The sequence below is a fragment of the Protobothrops mucrosquamatus genome, unplaced genomic scaffold (assembly GCF_001527695.2).
Source record: "Protobothrops mucrosquamatus isolate PMUCROS unplaced genomic scaffold, P.Mucros_1.0 scaffold859, whole genome shotgun sequence".
Taxonomy (NCBI): domain Eukaryota; kingdom Metazoa; phylum Chordata; class Lepidosauria; order Squamata; family Viperidae; genus Protobothrops; species Protobothrops mucrosquamatus.
In genome coordinates, this window is record NW_015387114.1 from 302,986 (window position 1) to 324,828 (window position 21,843).

The 21,843-nt window shown below is 40.2% G+C and overlaps 3 protein-coding genes across 3 annotated transcripts; all 3 read left to right on the top strand.

The window, feature by feature from the left end:
* Positions 1 to 2,333: 2,333 nt before the first annotated feature.
* Positions 2,334 to 3,290, top strand: LOC107290241 (olfactory receptor 10AG1-like). The gene has a single exon (XM_015819105.2). The coding sequence runs from the start codon at positions 2,340 to 2,342 to the stop codon at positions 3,288 to 3,290; it is 951 nt and encodes a 316-aa protein (XP_015674591.1). The 5' UTR covers positions 2,334 to 2,339.
* A 10,081-nt stretch (positions 3,291 to 13,371) lies between these two features.
* On the top strand, positions 13,372 to 14,304 carry LOC107290221 (olfactory receptor 5V1-like). Its single transcript, XM_015819086.2, has one exon. It carries the CDS (start codon positions 13,372 to 13,374, stop codon positions 14,302 to 14,304), a length of 933 nt encoding a protein of 310 aa, XP_015674572.2.
* Positions 14,305 to 18,012: 3,708 nt separating this feature from the next.
* LOC107290224 (olfactory receptor 5V1-like) lies at positions 18,013 to 21,171 on the top strand. Its single transcript, XM_015819089.1, has 2 exons — positions 18,013 to 18,036; positions 20,218 to 21,171. The coding sequence occupies exons 1-2, from the start codon at positions 18,013 to 18,015 to the stop codon at positions 21,169 to 21,171; spliced, it is 978 nt and encodes a 325-aa protein (XP_015674575.1).
* The last annotated feature ends 672 nt before the right edge of the window (positions 21,172 to 21,843 follow it).

The window sequence follows — 21,843 nt, forward strand, 5'->3', positions numbered from 1 at the left end:
AGGACTATACTTAACAACCTGGTTTCTACCCGTGTGTTCAATGCATTCTATTTAAAAACTCTGTACTCTCACTTATGACATTGAATTAAGTCAATCCAAGTTCTGATTTTATGGGACTGGCATTTCTTGTCTACTTTTTCCCCTCCCAATCGGTATATTAGTGCCTTGAAATTTGTATTTAGCAGACTATATGTCTTCGTTTATAGGACATTTTGAGAAGTGAGAAGATTCACATAGATAGCAGATGCTTCTGTGGTTTATTCTCGTTAAAAGGAAGTGGATTTTTCCAGTCCTACAAATCAAACAATAACAACATTCCGATTGCTAAGAAGAAGAAGTTTGTTTTGAAAAGTATCTAAGGGGCTAAAATGCTTTGGGGGACATGTCATTGCTTCTGGGAGAGGAAGTACACCTGTTCACTGGGGAAGCCTCATGGGGAACGCAGTAACATAGAAAGACGTTGGTTGAACCAACCTGAGATTTTCTTTTCTGACAATAGATTGGATCAGATTTTCAAAGATACGTGCAAAGGTAAGTGTTCGTGAAGAGAGGTATACTGTTTTCATTTTTAAATACAATTTCAGGATTCATTGAATATAATTGTTCAATATAATTTCCCAAAAGGCCCTCGTTGTGCTGGTTGCAATTGTTCATGAAGGCCCATTTGAGAGTTAAAAGAAAATGATTTTTTTAATCTGAGATTTTATCAAACAAACAACTCTTGTTTGATAAAATCTCAGATAAAAAAAAATCATTTTCTTTTAATTCCAAGATGCTGGAATAATTCTGTGGACTTCACAGCTTGTGATGGCAAACATTCCATGCTGAAGTGTATCTGGAGATTCATTTAGAATATGTAGGGGTTTGCAATTTAGTATATGGAATAAGTTACATTAATATTTTATGCACCCAAATGCACACAATCAGCTTAAGATTTTAAAATTTATTTTTTATTTATCACTGCCATATCTAGCCTGCTCTACTCCACACAATTCTGCTTAACGTTCTAGTGGTTTTAACCTAGAGATTTTTCACTCTAGATTTTTCACTCTTAGACTATCCAAGTTCCTCCTTCAAAAAACTTTGGGAGAAGCTTATGATGGAATCTGTAAGTTGGCGCTTTTAGCTTTATCGTTTATAGTAAATTGCCCTCCAATATTCAGTAGAATTAAGTTAATTTGCAGGTGACGATTTTTTATAATCCTCTTTTTATAAATAACAGGAACCCCCCAAAGTGGTACTGTGTTAAAAGGAACTGGGAGATTTATGAAAGCCAGATTTATTTAGGATCAGATATGGTTAGATACATATATTACACTAAGCCATGATTTGTTTTAAACAAGTAAATAAGGTACATTTGGACTCTCTCTCTCTCTCTCTCTCTCTCTCTCTCTCTCTCTCTCTCTCTCTCTCTCTCTCTCTCTCTCTCTCTCTCTCTCTCTGTGTGTGTGTGTGTGTGTGTGTGTGTTTGGGTGCATACTGCATGAATCAACCTTGTTTTCTCCTTTCTTCTTACTTCTATGCAATTACTCTATAGCTAGGGTGGGAAATCAGAGGGTGTCACCACCAAGGAGATAAGTCCATCTTTCTATTAAACAGCAGCAATAAATGAACAAACAGGTAATTTCTCTTTTTTAATATGTTTTTTTATTCATTTTTTCCATACATACAATAGTAATTTTTCAACCAACTTGTTGTCTGAGTTTACATGCTAATACATATTTAATTCCTAATCATTTCTTCTTTCATCCAGTCAATGGTAAAATAAGTCCCAGGCTTGATAATATTCTGTTTCTTCTTTTTCTTTCAGTCTCATAGTCAATCTGTCCATCTCTGTGCATTCTAGTATTTTTTTTAATTATTTCTTCATCTGATGGTATGCCTTCATTTTTCCAGTGTTGCGCAAATATAATTCTTGCCGCTGTTGTGACATGCAAAGTCAAGTATAAGCTTTGTTTATTAGTCTTTTCTGGCATTATACCTAATAAAAAAAGTTCAGGTTTAAAATCAACATGTTCTCCTAACATCTGTTCTAGCCAAGTATGTATCTTTTTCCAATAATTCTTTACTTTGTCACATGTCCACCAAACATGATAATATGTGCCTGACTTATGTTTACATTTCCAACATCTATCTGACATATTTTTAAACATTTTTTGCTAATCTTGCTGGTGGCAAGTGCCATCTATAGAACATTTTGTATAGGTTTTCTTTATAGGAAGCTGACATTGTCAATTTATAGTTTCTTTCCCATAAATTTTGGGAAACAGGTAATTTCTCATTGGCGATTTTTCGTTTTCTCTTATGTTCTGCAGATGAGCCGTCGTCTGATATGAGTTATGTCCAATCATTCTTTGCTGGTGACCGAGTTCATCTTTGTTGGGTTTTCTGAACGGCCGCAATTGCAGACGCTCCTCTTTGTTCTGGTTTTCTCCATGTATGCTCTGTCCCTTGCTGGAAACACTATCATCACCACTGTGATCAGGCTCAATCCAGTCCTTCATACACCCATGTACTTTTTCTTGACCAACCTCTCCCTCCTAGAAATATGCTACACAACCACCATTGTTCCTAAGATGCTAGCAAGCCTGATGTCAGAGCATGGGAAGAAGATAGCTCTCTGGGGTTGTGCTACCCAGATGTATTTCTTCACCTTGTTTGGAATCACAGAATGCTGTCTCCTTGCTGCCATGGCCTACGACCGCTATGTGGCCATCTGTAACCCCTTGCGTTATACCATCATCATGAGCCCAACTGTCTGTGTCCAGCTCTCCATAGTGTCCTGGTCAGTAGGATTGATGGTGGGGCTGGGTCAGGCCAACTATGTCTTTAGCTTGACCTTCTGTGGCCCCAATAGGATCAACCACTTCTTCTGTGACATCCCACCACTCTTGACGCTGGCTTGTGGTGACACCTCCAGAAATGTGATTGCTGTATACATGGTGGCCGTCCTTTTTATTACCACACCTTTCCTACTGATTCTGACCTCTTATGTCTACATTGTCATCTCTGTTTTGAAGATCCCATCAGCTGAGGGCCGTCAGAAAGCTTTCTCCACCTGTTCTTCTCACCTCATTGTGGTCTCGCTATTTTATGGGTCAGGCATTATCACGTACCTTCGGCCCAAATCCAGCTATTCAGCTGAGAGTGACAAACTGTTGGCCCTGTTCTATACAGTTGTGACATCCATGTTGAACCCCATCATCTACAGTTTGAGGAACAAGGAGGTTAAGGTGGCTTTGAGAAGAATGATGGGCAACAAACTATGCGCTGGGGAAGATCAAAAGTGATTGTTATTGGAATGGTTTCTTATCCTGTGGTGTCCATATAATCCTACGATGAATATTTTTTTTCTGACCAAAACTAGTTATCACCTACATTGTTATATTTTTGTGTCTTTGCTGAGACAAGTATGTAAATGTTGGTTGGTTGTTACTCCTTGGCCAGATAAATAATCTGAATAATTGAAATCTAGAAACACTGGAGGAGAGTATCCTCAGTAGGTGGCCCCATCTAGTTGGTTAGCTTTTGGGTGGAGAAGCATTGGAAGTCCCAAGACTATAGGCTGAAGTGGAAAACTGAAAAGAAAAATATCCTGAAAGAAAACAATAAACCACTTTCATAGCCAAGAAAACATCATCTATTTATTTTAATGCTAGTTTTAATCTGGACTGAATCAATGTGACAGTATTTCCTTTGCTGTTACAAGTTGCTTTGACACACAGATAGAAAGTTGGGATATACATCCATTAAACCTAAGTCAAAGTCAAAGTGTATGATCATCAGCAATTCAGGTTGACTTGAGGGAGCTTTCATGATTATTTAGGGGTGTGCAGATACTAGATCAGACTTGGACATTTTATGGCCCCAGCCCACATCCTGCCCTTTGCTGTCCCTGTCCAACCTGCTTGAGGTCAATTCAAAACTAAAAATCAAATGTAATTAAGCATATACCACAAACACAATACAACTGCATTATTTTTATTCTGAAGGTCATGTTATTTTTTAAAATTTATGTATGTGCGTGTGTACATGTGTGCATATATATCTTCACAACCCTATTGGTTTCAGCCCTGCACAATATTGCCAGTTTCTCATGTGGCCTCTTGGGAAAATAAATTGCCCCTCTCTGCGCTAAATCCCCATCTTCTGCTCAGTCTACACCAGTGATGGCGAAACTTTTAGTGACCAAGTGCCCAAACTGCAACCCAAAACCCACTTATGTATCGTCGGGTGCCGGGTGGGCATGGCCCACTGGGCGGGCATGGCCCATTGAGTGGGTATGGCCCATTGGGTGGGCGTGGCTGCGGGGGTAATGGCAGACTGGGTGGGACTAAAAAGTTCAATCAATCAATTCCAACTTTGCGAGATCTTTTTTTTCCCCGCGAGAAGTTGAAATTGACTGATTGAACTTTTTTTTTTTGTACACGGTGTCGGAGGCGTAAAGCGAAAAGGTTTTATAAAACCCAGCTGAAGGCCTAAGACTGGAGCAATGGCGCGCATGCCCACAGAGAGGGCTCTGCGTGCCACCTGTGGCACGCATGCCATAGATTCGCCACCACAGGCCTACACTTTCAACCCTGGTTGCTATAAGCATTTTTTTTTAATTAGAAGAATCCCAAGCATTAGACTAATTTATATAGATTGCATTGCATCCTCAAGTAGCATTTTGCAGGTCCCTGACCCAAAACATTTTTCTGGCAAACAGGAAGTGCTACTCAACTATATGATATCCAATTTAGGCTGCTAAATTACCTCCTTCACAAATAACACTTTCCTAGGGAAATTCAACTTTCTCTTAGCCACTATCCAAGGAATGTTGATTGGCTGGGAAAAAATACTAGGAGTTGTGGAGTATACATATAGTCCTCAACTTACGACCACAACTGAGCTGAACATTTGTGTTGCTAAGCAAGACAATTGTTAAATGAGTTTTGCCCATATTTTATGACTTTTCTTGCTGCAGTTGTTAAGTGAATTACTGCAGCTGTCAAGTTAGTAACATGGTTGTTAAGTGAATCTGGCTTCCCCGTTGACTTTGTTTGTCAGAAGGCTACAAAAAGTGATCACATGGCCCTAGGATGCTGCAACCGTCATAAATAGGAATCAGCTGTTAGGGGTTTGAATTTTGATCACATGATCATGGAGATGCTGCAATGGTCGTAGGTAAAAAAAACTGTCATAAATCACTTTTTTCAATACTGTTGAAACTTTAAGCAGTCATTAAGCGAATGGTTGTAAGTCAAGGAATACTTGCATATTGGAAAAAAAGGACAGTTTAAGATAAGGTAGTCCGTTACAGGTATTCCTCAAGTTACAATCATAATGGTGTCTGCCTATTACAGTCATAATGATTGGAACACGGGTCGTTCTCATGACTGACCCAATTTTACAACTTTTCTGTGGTGATTGTAAAACAAGCACCAGAGTCATTAAGTGAATCCATTAGTGGAAGTGCCAGTTTTTGGTGAAACTAATATGGTCACGTGATCATAGGACACTGCAAACGTGGCCCTGTTGCCAAGCACCCAAAGTGAAGTCATGTGATTGTGAAGGGGAGGGGCTGTCAGAACTTCCAATCCGGGTCATAAGTCCCCTGTTTTGGGTCAGTCTTCATAAAGAGGACTATTTGTATAAATAAACAAACTCTGCTCATGGCATGCTTCCTTTATGTTCTTTTTCAACGCCCCTCATCTTTGTAATCCTGCCTCACAATTGCCTCATCAACCTCACTAAATTCATGTGCAAAATCCCATCAGCTGTTGTGTATATCATTCTCCTTTCCATAAGTCCAGAAAGAGGGACTGTATCCCATCCTCTTTTAGTGTCTAGCTTTGCCCCCAAGGCTACCAATAAACTGATTTGTGCTTCAGTGTCTCTGGTTTAAAACTACTTGCCAAACACTGGAAAGAAAAAAAATATGTCGACTGTTGAAGAATGGATTTTGAAATTGACGGAATTAGCTGAGATGGCAAAACTAACCGCTTTGATGAGAGATAATGGACTAGACAGCTATATAAGAGACTGGAAACCATTTGTGGACTTTCTACATGCTAAATATAATAACAGATGGTTAACAGAGGGATTTGAAGATTAGTGTAATGTTAAGCTCAGCCTGTGTATTGCTTTTCTTCTTTTTTCATGTCTGTCTGTCTGTCTGCCTGCCTGCCTACTACCTACCTACCTACCTACCTACCTACCTACCTACCTACCTACCNTATCTTACATATTTGTAAAAGGGGAGGAGAATTTATTGCTATTTTATTTTCAGCACTCAGTCAGGGTGGATCCTACAAGTTAAATGTTAAATTTAATTGACCACTTTTTCCTCCTTTTTTGTACACTATTTTTTCTTTCTTTCTTTTTTGGTTAGAGTTGAATGTATGTTTCTGTTTGTTAATTTTACCTTTCTGTATTTTATTCTTTACAATAAAACAACTTATATAAAAAACCTATGCCTGTGAAAATTCTCTCACAATCCTTCATTTTATAGATAGTTTCTCATACCCATGACCTCACATTTCCTCAAAAAAAAATTCAGTATGAAGTGCATAACTCTTAGTCTTCTCTCTCTCTCTCTCTCTCTCTCTCTCTCTCTCTCTCTCTCTCTCTCTCTCTCTCTCTCTCTCTCTCTCTCTCTGTGTGTGTGTTTGTGTTTGTGTGTTTGTGTGTGTGTGTATACACAAGAGCAATTCGGAAATAACTCTCCATTTGGTTATCAATGACAGATACAGAACTTTCATTATATATATTAGAAAACTACAACATTACATTACTTTTTGACATAATCGCCATTCAAACTGAGGCACTACACCGGAAGGGGTGCGAAAGAAAATCCCACCAAATGTGAAGATGCCAAAGGAGCACTGCTAGTGAAGTTCATGGAGCATGGTTTGACCATGACCTCCAAGGTCCCTTCCAACTTTATTATTATTATTATTATTATTATTATTATTATTATTATTATTATTATTATTATTATTATTATTATTATTATTATTATTATTATTATTATTATATTGTGAGATGTTACAAAAATTCAGATGAGCCATCCATAACAAGTGTCGGAGTATGCTGACTTCCGGTGTGGTATTGGTTCACAATAATGCTTGCCTACACACTGCTAGATGGACCTAAGAACATTTTAAGTAGTTCCGTTGGGATATTTTTTTTATCACCCTCCTATAGGCCAAATTTGTTGCCGAGCAACTACTACTAAGGAATTTCAAACATTGTAAGATGTTATGACAAGTGTCTCAAATTGAATAGCGATTATGTCGAAAAGTAAATGTAATGTTGTAGTTTTCTAATGTGTATGATAAAAGTTCTGTATCTGCGAGATACACACACACACACACACACACACATATTAAAGAATATATATATTCTTTAAAGAATATATATATTCTTTAATGAGATCAGCCATTGCATAACTCAAGACTTATGGTTTACTCCCTGTTATTTTGCATGGAACTGAAAGATCTGGGTAACAATCTGGTGTAATCCAAATTACAGAGGCCCAATTGGAAAAATGATCAAACTGTAGATGTTCCTGATATAAATACACTACATTTTGGTAATTAACACATAGTTAATGCAATCACTTCCTATATATTAAATAATTTCTCTTTTCTGTCAGATAAAAATATTACAATTTAGGGTCAACTTTTGGGTGGGCTTTGTAGTCTCCAACCAAAGTTTGAGAGAATAAATGAATGAATGAATCTTCTTTCAACTGATTGAGATCTTCCCAATGAGAATTAAGTATTAAAAGGGTGCATCTGTATGTAGCTGGTAGAAGCCATGATGATGACAGGCAATCCAGGGTGTCATCACACCAATGATAATATAATGCAAATGTCACATCCCTCCAGTGGTGGGATTCAAATATGTCAACAATCGGTTGTCTGTGTGGATGCCGCTTCTAGAAGTCCATTCTGGGCCTGGGCAACAAAAATTTAGCTACCGGTTCTGCCGAAGTGGTGCGAACTGGCTGAATCCCACCACTGCATCCTTCCCTTGCCCTCCCCATAATGCCATTCTACAATGGATTTTAATACAGCTTTCCGCTGAAAATCGATGGAAAATTGCAATGATTTCTTAGTGCTTTCCTGCCAAAATGTGACAGTGTGATCTCCAAGGGATGCAACCAAAGATCTTGGTTGCCCACCTCATAACTCAGACCAGGCTGCATTCAAAGAACAGCCCCTGTTCTGGATCGTATAGCTCTATGTAAGTCTAACTAGAGAGCATGTATCAGTATGTTAGAATATCTGGCATTTATTGAGTTAAGTGCTGTTTCCTTAGAGATGGATTATGGGAAATGTAGTTTAGCTGGTCAGTCATCCCATGTTAATGGGTCAGTGGGAGGAGTTTCTAAAGGGCATTGGGAGACTTCCTGGACACAAGCCAGATTGGAATGTTCTTTGTCTGAAATAAGCATGAGCCATCGGAGGTCAGATGGCTCCGCTCCGTCCGCTCCATGTGAGAACTTGATGTGGAGAAGCTAATAAATTTACCTAATGGAGATCCACAGATTGATTTGTCCAGACGGAATCTACCACAATAGCAAGTATTATTTCTGACTGAATAAATATATATCTGTTTTGAAATCATCTTCATTCGAGTTAATCTGTCTGTGATTGAATTGGATTAGGGCATTCTGATTCATGATCAGAACAGCCCCATCCTCACAAAGGAGGTAATAATTCAATAGGGATAGAATTATAAAGTGTAAGGAAAACTCACTTTTCTCTAATTGAACCCAAGAGGAAGATCTATGAACTTTGAGCCACTGGCTCAGGAGATACATTATTCACCTTGTTATACTTCTGAGGCTCTTAGAGGAAATGGTCCATTGTCAGAGGAAATGAATTTCTTGCCATTAAATTCATTAGTCTTAATAATGCCTGCTGGGATTTGTTTACCAAGTTAAACAAAACTTGCATCACTTACTTTTATTTTCTTTCTTCCTTGTTCTTGGGTTGTTGGCTTTCATCAGCTATAAAGCTGGTTGAGTGGACACATTGCACTAAGCCCTGATTGGTTAAACTGCTCATGCAACATAATTATTTACACAGCACACAGTAAGTTGTAAACCAGTTTTGCAAACTATTACCGATGGAGTCATATACTAAGCCAGTGCTTCGCAACCTTGACAACTTGACGATGTAGGGACTTCAATTCCCAGAATTCCCCAGCCAGCCTCGCCAAGGTTGACAAGCACTGCACTAAGCCAATCCAAAACCAAATAACTTACATCACGTCTTAATTCAAACATTCCCAATCTTTTGGGCTAAAAGGCGTATGTAGAAACTGGTGGATGCTATGGTGCTATGGTGCAAGAAGTCAGGAGCCAGGATAGAGCTCAAATGTACTACGAGTTTATTTCATGCTATCCATATACAAGAATCTGAACTACTAATGGTCAAGGCAAATTGGTACCAAATAAGAGTCAACAGACTTCAAAGGGTACTGGACTTAGGTCACTTTTGATGGTGTAGATCAGGGGTCCACAACCCCCGGAACCTATTTGCAGTTGGGCCACAGAGTGGTGGGCTGGTGCACCCAACCACTCAAAGCTCAACTTGCATGAGTGGTGGGTTGGCGTGCATGCACCGTGTGCGCGCAGCTCAACCTATGCAAGTCAAGCTGCATGTGCGTGCGCATGCATGCTGGCCCACTGCTCGCTAGGTTGAGCTGCGTGTATGCATGTGCACACCAGCCCATTGCTCTGTAGCCCAGTTCCCTTCTCCCCCCTGCTGAGCTGCCAAAATGCAAAGGTTGGGGACTGCTGGCGTAGAGGCTCTAAACTAATGATGCATTTGACCCCAACCTTAAGCTCAACCTGGTCATCTCTTACATCCTATTACAAAAAGGTCAAGATTGATGTCAGGCACCAAAAACTAAGAAAGATACATTCTAAGCAGATTTCTTTATGGTTCTCCACCTATAGACAGAAATCTTGCCAAACTGAAGTAGACTACTTGCACCATAAAAGATACACTCTGGGAACTATTAGGGAGGAGTTGTCTTAACTCTCTTTCTCCCACACAAACTATCTAAACTGTGTTGTCTCTTGCTTTTCTGGAATGCACTCCCTTCCTCTTGGAAATCCAGACAACACTCCACCACACCACCATAGTTGAGCTGCAATCATCCAGATGACTGCAAGATAACAGCAGGGTTGTCATTGAAAGGCCTTCTGGAATTTTGCAGTCTAGATTTAATACTCCTTTCTTAGAGCTTCTGTTAACCCCAATTCTAGACTCAGCCCTGTCTGGAGGAAGGGCAAAGAAAATCAAATTGCCAAAATGAAGAACAAGTGAAGAAGAGCAAGCTATAAACTGGGTTCATACATCCCATTGACTTGTAATGTGTATTTGATCTGGCATTTTCAATTGATCTTAAAATTTCTTTTGTTAAGTGAGTTTTACCCCATTTTACGACCTTTCTTTCCACATTTGTTAAGTGAGTCACTGCAGTTGTTAAGTTAGTAATACAGTCATTAAATGAATCTGACTTCCCCACTAACTTTGCTTGTGAGAAGTTCGCAGGAGGTCACATGACCCCGGGACATTGCAACCGTCATAAATATGAACCAGTTGCCAAGCATCTGAATTTTGATCACGTGATCATGGGAATGCTTCAACAGTTGTAAGTGTGAAAAACAGTTATAGGTCACTTTTTTCAGTGCTGTTGTAACTTCCAACAGTCACTAAATGAACTGTTGTAAGTCGAGGACTACCTTTACAGCTTGAACTTTTCCCTACTCATGGATTATTTGCCTGGACAATTTTCAGGAGGAAAAAATATATAATGACTTTAATGCCCAGAAGACTTTAATTCCCTTTTGGTTTTGATGCTATGACTTAAAAGGCTTGCAAAGTATTCCTCATCACCTCCATTCAAGCCAAGGAATATGAATCAGTTGTAAGTAAGTATTGGAGATTAGCTTTAAGGAATTGTGGAAGGCAAATGTATCATATGTTGGAGTGGTTAGGTTTACAAATTTGGGCACTGCCAGAACAGCAAGATTCATAATTAATGTGAATGGTGGAGATGTTTTCATCTTCTCCAACTTACAGGAAGATAAAAAGAGGCATAACTATTTCATCTTATGCCTCTGAGGATGTTTTTGTCAAAACTTATTCCAGCTTTGAAATACTAACCCCCAGCATTTAACAATATTTGTAGTGCTGTTGTGCATAAATAACAGAGTAAAAATGAATGAACATAGTTTCAGAGATTTTTGAGCCTGATGTTCAGTGATGTACCATTGATTCCTTTATGATTGATGGGCCTCAAAATTCCTTTGTTCTGTACAATAGCAGCAGGACAATAATCAACAACAGTCTGAATCAGAGAGTGGTTTGAACAAAGCACCTTTCAGAGGTAGCTTTGGAAGTTGAGACCCATTTAAAAAAAAACCTTTCCCTTAACAGGAAATAAAGACATGTTGAGAAACTGTGTAACAGTGATTAACAAGAAAATATAATTTGGTTGGGAAATAGAAAAGGAGTAGCTGAACTTAATCAAATACTCCCATATTGATTAGAACTGTGAAATTAAATTGTTTGGCAGGGGATTCAGCCAGACAATGGAAGAATGAATGCGAGAAGAACAGCTTTCACCACTGGGAAGTTCCTGCTGTTGACTACAATAGTTAGAAAGGTTCTCCATAGTATAACCTCTATGATCTCATAGTCTCAAAGTCTCTGGCTGAGGTGCACAAAGGCTCCGGTGCTTACATGAACCGGAGATACAGAAATGGGAGTGGAATTCAACACATGGAGATAGCATAAGGTGGAGAGAACTGGCAGAGAGCAGTGATTTATTAACAATTTTTAATCAACAGCATCCTTATCATCAAAGACCAAAACCACAGAATAGGAGATAGCTTTGCCTAGATATATGACATTCTTCCTCTCTCCCTCCGTAATGTTTTCGGAGGCCTCATATTGTAGGTTTTGGCGTCAGATGTTGAGACATTTTCCCACTGTATGCAAGTGGAAAGGGAATGTATTTTATTTGGATAATGTCGCAGTGGATTAGAGAAGGGTGGGGAGGTGTATGTCTGTGTGCATGTTTGTGTATGTCTAGGAAGAACAGTGATATACTAGCTGATTCATTATTCTGTTAGTTTTAATGGGTGGGACTGACCCAGAAAAGAAAAGGTCACGATAAATCTATTTATCTTAAAACATCATAAGGGGTTTTTTTGGGCAGAAAAAGGATAGTAGAATACCCCATCCAGAAACTATTAGCGTGACAAAGTAATTTAAAAATATAATAAGTCTCTTAAACTCTCAATATCCTTGAGAATTTATGTAAAAATGAGAGACACACAAACACACATACGCAGAGACAGATAGATAGAGATAGATAGATAGATAGATAGAGAGAGAGAGAGAGAGAGAGAGAGAGAAGGGGAAAGAGAGAGAGAAGGAGGAGGAGAGAGATAGAGAGAAAACGGAGAGAGAGAGGGAGGGAGAGGGAGGGAGAGGGAGAAGGAGGGAGGGGGAGGGAGAGAGGGAGGGAGAAGGAGGGAGAGAGAAAGCGAGTGAGAGAGATACAGAGAGAGGGAGGGAGAGGGAGAGGAAGAGAGCAAGGGGGAGGGAGAGGGAGAGAGAGAGAAAGCGAGCAAGCGAGAGAGAGAGGGAGGGAGAGGGAGAGGAAGGGAGAGGGAGAGGGAGAAAGAGAGAGAGAGAAAAGAGAGGGAGAGAGGGAGAGAGGGGGAGGGAGAGGGAGGGAGAGAGAGGGAGGGAGAGGGAGAGGGAGAAAGAGAGAGAGAGAGAGGGAGGGAGGGAGGGAGAGGGAGAGGGAGAGGGAGAGGGAGAGGGAGAGAGAGAGAGAGAGAGAGAGAGAGAGAGAGAGAGAGAGAGAGAGAGAGAGAGAGAGAGAGAGAGAGAGAGAGAACAAGAGAGAGAGAGAGAGAGAGAACAAGAGAGAGATATATATTCCTGAGGACCAATTCACATTTTAGGCAAGGAATGCGAAAGAGCCAACGGTTCTCATAGCAGATGTCTTGAGGAAGATTGCAGAAATTAATTTAGAAATTAAAGTTGAAGGTCCAGCTATCAATCCCAATGTTGGACAGGTATACCTCTATAATGAGATTGTAGCATGTCATGTTTACAGTATGATACTGTTTGATCCTGGTAGATGACAATTGGAAGGAGATAACTTTTTTAGGAGCTGCTGGAAAACCTGGTTTCTTTTTTAACTGTGGTGTCATATAAGTATTATGGCATATTTCTCTATGTTTTCTCTATCCTTAAGGTGGCAGATCTATCTATCTATCTATCTATCTATCTATCTATCTATCTATCTATCTATCTATCTATCTATCTATCTTCAACCTCTTTCAGGATGAGCAGGCAAATGGAGAATGTCACCGCAGTGACGGAATTCATCCTAACTGGACTTTCAGACCTCCCAGCCATCCGCTTCCCCTTGTTTGTGGTCTTTCTGCTTATTTATCTAGTCACACTACTGGGCAATGGCGCCATCCTCCTTGCCATAGCAACTAATTCTCAGTTGCACAACCCCATGTATTTCTTCCTCAGTAATCTTTCCTTGCTGGACATCTTCTGCTCCACAGTTACGGTGCCCAAGATGCTGGAGAACCTTTTGACAGAAAACAGTTCCATCTCCTTCACTGGCTGTGTGCTACAACTCTACTTCCTGGTGGCCCTGGCAGGGACGGAGGTCTTTCTCTTGGTTGTCATGGCCTATGACCGCTATGTGGCCATATGCAACCCTTTGCGATACATTGTCATCATGAACAAACAGCTGTGCCTTCAGATGGCTTCAGGCACATGGGTCACCGGAATCCTCAATTCCCTGTTGCACACTGTAATGACCTTCACGCTTCCTTACTGCCAACTAAATAAAGTCAACCAATATTATTGTGACATCCCACCAGTCTTGGCCATATCTTGTGCTTCCACCTATGCGGCTGAGATGGTTGTCCTTATCTTTGGGGGAATTTTTGGGGTGGGGACATTTCTAGTCACTCTGATCTCTTACGTTCATATCATTTCCTCAATTCTGAGGATCCATTCTGCGGAAGGGAAGCGCAAGGCGTTCTCCACTTGTGCCTCTCATCTAATAGTGGTCTGTCTTTTCTATGGGACTATGATCTTCACTTATGCCAGGCCTTCCTCAAGCCGCCATCCAGACCAGGACAGGCTGGTGAGCATGCTGTATGGGGTGATTACCCCAATGCTGAACCCCTTAATCTATAGCCTTAGAAACAAGGAGGTGAAAGGAGCTTTGAGAAGGCTGATGAATCCTAAATAGTTCTGGTGCAGAGGTGGGTCTGGCAAAATTTGTTTTAGGTTCAGTGATGTGTAACTTAGTCAACCTTGGAATCACTATTACACCCACACCAATGAAATCCTAATCCTGATTCAAGGAAAAGAAGCATCTAATTAATATATTTGCTATTTTGTCCTTCTTCAAAATAGCCTCCCATAAATATGAAAAACATTTGCATGCTAAATGAAGAAATTATGATAAAACAAGGGATCTTCCTAAAAATCAGTGAATATTGAGAGAATGTTTGGTTGAGGAGTGTAGAGTCCTTACTTATTGGCTAAAAGTAATTGGGCACAGAAAGAGGAAGCATCTAGATACCTGGATCTGGTTTTGCAAATCTTTGAGGCCAGATGTGGTTAGTACTTGGACAGGAGACCACTAGAAAATCACTGGGCTATAAGATAGACTGGGAAAGTGAAGAAAATGATAGGGATGTGTTGATGTAGTTACCAGAAGCTGAGCTTGGAGGTGGGAGTGGAGACCGTTGTTATAGGAAGGCATTTCAAGACTTATATAAAACATACTATAGCTGGAAGAGTTAGAAGTATCTCTTTCTGTGTTGAACTCTTTAATCTTCAGACCAAGTGGCAGAAAATCAGGAGTCTGGTGGTGCTTTTTTAAATTAGAAAATGTTATTAAAAGGCACTGATGACATTAGCTGCAGTTCAAAAAAAACAAAAAACCCTCTGCTTTTTAATCAGATGTGCTAATTGGGAAAGATGCTCCTGGTTTTCAATCCTTAACCCAAGATAATTGATTCTGCTCATTGCATTTTCCACATGAGCTTTATTTGTTCTGCTCTGTTCTGTAGAAATATTAAAATTAATATTATCAAGACATTTGGGAAAGGGTCTGTTTTTGTTTTTGCTCATGTGACTCCATAAAACACATGTATATGTATAAAAATGAAAAAGCGAATGCATGAAAAATCCAAAACATTGCGGTTTCTTTTACTGTATGCAGCTATTCCTTGACTTAGGACCACAACTGAGCCCAACATTTTGGTTGCTAAGCAAGACTGTCGTTAAGTGAGTTTTACCCCATTTTATGATCTTTCTTGCCACGATTGTTAAGTGAATCACTGTAGTTAAGTTAGTAACACAGTTGTCAAGTCAATCTGGCTTCCCCATTGACTTTATTTGCCAGATGGTTGTAAAAGGTGATCACATGACCCTGAGATACGGCAACCGTCATAAATACGAGCCAGTTGCCAAGCGTCTGAATTTTGATCACATGGCCATGGGGATGCTGCAATGGTTTTAAGTGTGAAACATGGTCATAAGTCACTTTTTTCAGTGGTGTTGCAACTTCAAACGGGGGTCACTAAACAAAATGGTTGAGAACTACTACATTTCTCTCTTTTTAAAGCTTTCCTGTTAATATAGCTTAATATCAGGGCTGTGCACACTTTGAAAATGACGCAGATGTACTTTGGAGTTTATTTGAGTGCAGCATTTCTCAATGTATTCTTCGAAAGTCTCTTGCTTGTCTGCGGCTGTGCAATTCAAGGTCGAAAATAAAATAAAGAAAAAGTCCCTAGGAACGGTTGCTATATCCAGAATTGACCAAGAGCAGTTCCTATATCCAGAATTGATTCCAAAGTAATGCGGAGGCATCTGTTACAAACGAAGACTCGAGCAGCTGAATGTGAAAATTAAAAACAAACAAACATAGAAATAAGCCGAGTTTATAGACAGCTGGGCTGGAATGAACAAAACATCCCTTATCGGGGTAGTCAACCTTGGCTCTTTTATGACTCGTGGACTTCAACTCCCAGAATTCCTGAGCCAGCTTTGCTGGCTCAGGAATTCTGGGAGTTGAAGTCCACGAGTCATAAAAGAGCCAAGGTTGACTACCCCTGCCTTAGATGTTAGATCTATGATAGTCCAGCCTACACAAAGTAGCTGAAGTTGGGTTATGCAGTACTCTCATTCTTCTCCCACAACAGCAACTCTGGGGAAAAAAAGTTGAGAGAAAGGATTAGCCCAAAGTCCCCAGAGAGCTTCTGTGGTTGAAGATGGACTCTCCCTGTACCACCTCCTTCCCTCCCCCACTTAAGTGGCGGAGAGAAATGGACTGACCCAGACACCCAAGAAGTTTCATTGTTGAGGGGGACTAGAACATGGACCTCTCAACTTCTAGGGCAGCACCTTCACCACTGAAGCATCTTGTCCCTTGGCCTGATAGAAATGGACTGGCCCAATCATAGGAAGCTTCTATTGTTGAGGGGGGATTAGGACATGGATCTCCCCACTTGTAGTCCAGCACCTTTACCAATGAACCATCTTGCCCCTTAGTCTGAGAGAAACGGACTGGCCCAATCACAGGAAGCTTTCATTGTTGAGGGGGGATTAGGACATGGATCTCCCCACTTCTAGTCCAGCACCTTTACCAATGAACCATCTTGCCCCTTGGATTGAGAGGAATGGACTGGCTCAATCACAGGAAGCTTCCATTGTTGTTGTGGGACTAGAACTTGGATCTGTGGACCTCTAGGGCAGCACCTTCACCACTGAACCGTCTTGCCCCTTGATCTGAGAGAAATGAACCAGTCCAGTCACAGGAAGCTTCCATTGTTGAAGGGGGACTAGAATTTGGATTTTTCCATTTTTTTGTTGTCTAACACCTTCACCACTGAACTATCTTGTCCCTGAGAGTCTGATAGAAATTGACTGCCCCAGTAAGAGGAAGCTTCCATTGTTGAGGGGGGAGTAGAACATGGAACTCCTCATTTTTAGTCCAGCACTTTTACCACTGAACCATCTTGTTCTCCTCAGGCTGAGGGAAATGTCTTCAGTAGCAAATAAATGCAGGCACTGGAAACCAAAATAAGGCCTCATCTTGACCCTGGGCTCTCCTTGGCTTATAAAGCTCATGGTTTATAAACTGGGAATCATAGTTTACCCAGCCCAGTGCCTCTTAAACATGGGGGAATTACCCAAATTGAATAAATATATGGTTCTTTTGGGTCAAGATACCTGGACCAATTACCCATCACAACAAGGAAATTTTAATTTCAATTTAAAATGTAAATTTTAAAAAAAATCAAATTAAATTTAAATTGCCATCTGTGCTAAAATGTATTCAAAAAGATCTCCCAAAATATTCCTATTAAGATCAAAAAATGTATGAAATTATCCATTGTAATTTGTGGAGATGGTGTAAAAATCATTTAGTGATACTGTTTTTAATAATACAGGGAGTCCTCAAGTTACGATCATTCTTTTAGCAACTCTTCAAAAGTACGACGATGCTGAAGGAATCAACTTTCGGCCAGGCTTCAAGAGTTCGATAAGACTTTTTGATAAGTGGTTTTGGGTAATGAAGGATAAAGTTTGGGAAGCCCTGGTTTAGCTCACCGTAAGAGCCAGTTAATTGTACATTCAACTGTGCCTCATTAAAGATTTCCTTTGCTTTCTCCTATGTTGCAGCAGCCTGCCCTGTGAGGAATAGCAGCACGATGGAGAATATTTGCTGCTCTGTTCTTTGGTTTGATATTTGTGCTAGAAAAGACAAAATTGTTGCAAAATCCTTAGAGCTTCCAATTCCCCAGCCCCCAGTAATTCCCACTGCATTGCAGGCTTCCCAGAGGAAATTGGGCTGGTGATAAAAAAAGACGAGTCTCCCTCTTGTGTGTTTTCAGAGCACATGGAGAAAAAAAAAACCCTCTTGGCTTTTGGGGTTAAGAAGATGGACAAACAGCAGCTGTCAACAGTGAGTACTGAGAGATACTAATTTTATGTGTTGTGAGCGCCAGGTCTGAAGGAGAAGGAGGAAGAAAGGCAATGGGGCAGCTAGGATGTAGCCCAGCTAGGACCAACCAAACACAACAGGAATACCTGGAACAGAAGAGGTTCAAGAAGGATCTGAAAAAGAAGCTCGGTGGCCCAGACATCTCCGTCAGAATCCATTGACCAATGTCTAGATAGCAGAGGCTTTTGTTTTTGCAGTGATGAACTGGAGACCTTTGAGAAGCTCTTCAAGCATGACAAGAGCACTATAGCTCTATTCTCATCTGCCCTCAACAACTGCAAAATGTAACAGAGAACAGTCATGTTTAGTAGCTGTGAGAACCTTCTCCTCCAATGTAGAATGGAATAGTATAGAATAACAGAGTTAGAAGGGACCTTGGAGGTCTTCTAGTCCAACCTCCTGCTCAGGCAGGAAACCTACACCATTTCAGACAAATGGTTGTTCAATCTCTTCTTAAAAACTTCCAGTGTTGGAGCATTCACAATTTCTGGAGACCAGTTGTTCCACTGGTTAATTGTTCTAATTGTCAGGAAATTTCTCCTTAATTCTAGGTTGCTTCTCCCCTTGATTAGTTTCCATCCGTTGCTTCTTGTCCTGCCCTCAGTTGTTTTGGAGAATAGCTTCTTTCTGACAACCCCTGAGATATTGGAACACTGCTATCATGTCACCCTTAGTCCTTCTTTTTATTAAACTAGACTTACCCAATTCCAGCAACTGTTTTTTATATGTTTTAGCCTCCAGTCCCCTAATCATCTTCGTTGTTCTTCTCTGCAGTCTTTCTAGAGTCTCGACATCTTTTTTACACCGTGGTGATGTAAAATGTATTTGCCAAATACTCTTTGCGAGTCCCCCAAGTTGATGGCTATCGTATGGTACCAAAGTCCTTCTACCTTTCCAGACACTACATTCTTTTTTTTAATGTAGCTGAATTACTTATCCTTATTCATTATATTTTGCACCTTCCACATACCATGTATAATTTTATATGTATATACCATACATTTCCTTATATGGTCTTTTTGACTCAGTCCCAAAGGCTGTCTGAAAAGAGTTTTTTTTTTCCAAAGCTTTAATGCTGCCTTGTTAGAAAATTCATTCAGGTTCCCCACCCCTATCCAAATCCTTCTGCAAAACTGTCTTCAAGAATATTTCTCCACCTTCCCCCAACCCACAAACAGATGAGTTCAGGAATAAGATCCCAGTATAGATGAAAACATCTTGTTCAGATTTCACAATGGAACGAAGGTTACAGGTTCTTCCAATGTTTGAAGGGAAAAAAATAATTGGATTTAACAGAAATGGATAATACTGTGATTTAGTTACATCTGCAAACAAACTGATGACGATATAATAATATATAGTCAAAATGGCTAGCTTGAGGCTAAATGTGTAAATTAAGATTCATCATAAATAAAGCAAGCAAATAAACTTCATTTTTTTTACTAAATGATGTACTGCTCCCAAATGAAAATTTGAATGATTTTGCAACAAACTAAAACCCTTATCAGAACATGATGGGATTTAATGGACCAAGATGTAGAGAAATCAGTGGTTGCCATCTGAATTATGACATTGCATAAGGCTCTAGGGCTATCTGATGGTTTTAATACAGGGTTTTATACATTTAACAAAAAAATCCCTTATTTCCATCAGATTAAACATGTCAAAATGAAAGGTTGTTATTTTCCTAAGACACAGAAAATATTAATAAGTTCACTGCCCACTTCTCATGAAAACCCCCGTGAAGTGGAGTCTTTCCAATTTAACTTTAAAATGTGATTTCTTTTGTTTTTGGTCTCTTACTGCAAATAGAATTTAAAGCCACTGATATGGAAACCTATAGGTCAAGATGGATTTTGTTCCTGGAAGAAGAATTGTAGACCCAAGTAAGGACTATTGTACTCATATGAGCTAATTACTCTGTCCTGCAAGAAAGAAAGTTTAATGTTGTAAAATACTACATTTTGCATTTATTCTACTTTCTGCTTTCTAATGTCTAGGTAATATTGGCAACTATAGATATTGGCAACATCTGGCAGAATTCCATTCTTGGAACAGAAATACAACACGGCTTTCTATTGTCCATGCCTCCTACTTTTTCTACATGTTTTCTACATGTTTTTCCCTTTAAATCTCTTACAGGGAGAATGCTACCCTTTGAGCAAGGGACCAGAGAACAGGACCCAAGTGACAGAATTTATTTTAATGGGACTTTCGGACCTCCCAGCCATCCGCTTCTCCCTGTTTGTCGTCATTTTGCTTATCTATTTAGTCACGCTATTGGGCAATGGCACCATCCTCCTTGCCATAGGAGCTAATTCTAAGTTGCACAACCCCATGTATTTCTTTCTCAGTAATCTTTCCTTGCTGGACATCTTCTGCCCCACAGCTACGGTGCCCAAGATGCTGGAGAACCTTTTGACAGAATGCAGTTCCATCTCCTTCATTGGCTGTGTGCTACAACTCTATTTCTTAGTGGCTCTGGCAGGGACGGAGGTCTTTCTCTTGGCCGTCATGGCCTATGACCGCTATGTGGCCATATGCAACCCTTTGCGATACACTGTCATCATGAACAAAAAGCTTTGCCTTCAGATGACTGCTGGAACATGGGTCACCGGCTTCCTCAATTCATTGTTGCACACAACTTTGACTTTCATTCTACCTTACTGCAACTCCAATAGAATTAACCAATTCTATTGTGACATCCCACCAGTCTTGGCCATATCTTGTGCTTCCACCTATGTGGCTGAGATGGTTCTCCTCATTGTTGGTGGCATATTTGGTGTGGGGGCTTTTCTAATCACCTTGATTTCCTACACTCACATCATTGCCACCATTCTGAGGATCCGTTCTGCTGAGGGAAAACGTAAGGCCTTTTCTACCTGTGCCTCCCACTTAATAGTGGTTTGTCTTTTCTATGGAACCACCATATTCACATACATAAGACCTTCCTCCAGTTACCATCCAGACCAGGATAGGCTAGTGAGCATGCTCTATGGGATGATTACTCCCATGCTAAATCCCTTGATTTATAGCCTTAGAAACAAAGAAGTGAAAAAGGCCCTTGAGAGCCTAATAGTTCGTCAATCCCATTAACACCAGAAGAATTTAATGAGATTGTTAGAAAAGATATTTTGTACTCCCTTGCATCGGGGTGGAGTCAGGACGACTGAATGGAGCCGAGAATTTACTGGCGGGATGCCCTTCCTGACGCCTACAGGAAGCTAATAGCAGATATTTTCTCTTTGTACCCAGAAAGAGAAATATCTGCCGCTACCAAAGATTGAACTCACAGCCTCCTGATTGTGAGATGAGAGCTCCGCCTCTAGGCCATCACGCTGCTTAGAGGGATACCATGATTAATGGTATCAAAAGCCTCTGAGAAGCCAAATTGGGCAAGGATGGATGCACAACCCTTATCTTGCCATCACCAGAAATTTGAGGATAATAATAATAATAATAATAATAATAATAATAATGATGATGATGATGATGATGATGATGATGATGATGATGATGATGATGATGATGATGATGTTGGAAGGGACCTTGGAGGTCATCTAGTCCAACCCCTGCTCAGGCAGGAAACCCTATACCATTTCAGACAAATGGCTGTCCAGTCTCTTCTTAAAAACTTCCAGTGTTGGAGCATTCACCACTTCTGGAGGCAGGTTGTTCCACTGGTTAATTGTTCTAACTGTCAGGAAGTTTCTCCTTAGTTCTAGGTTGCTTCTCTCCTTGATCAGTTTCCATCCGTTGCTTCTTGTC

Excerpts from the sequence above, each read along its gene's own strand:
- LOC107290241 (XM_015819105.2), top strand. The coding sequence starts at position 2,340 with ATGTCCAATCATTCTTTGCTGGTGACCGAGTTCATCTTTGTTGGGTTT.
- LOC107290221 (XM_015819086.2), top strand. The coding sequence starts at position 13,372 with ATGAGCAGGCAAATGGAGAATGTCACCGCAGTGACGGAATTCATCCTA.
- LOC107290224 (XM_015819089.1), top strand. The coding sequence starts at position 18,013 with ATGGACAAACAGCAGCTGTCAACA. Across the intron at positions 18,037-20,217 it reads ACAAACAGCAGCTGTCAACA|GGAGAATGCTACCCTTTGAG; the intron begins GTGAGTACTGAG and ends AATCTCTTACAG.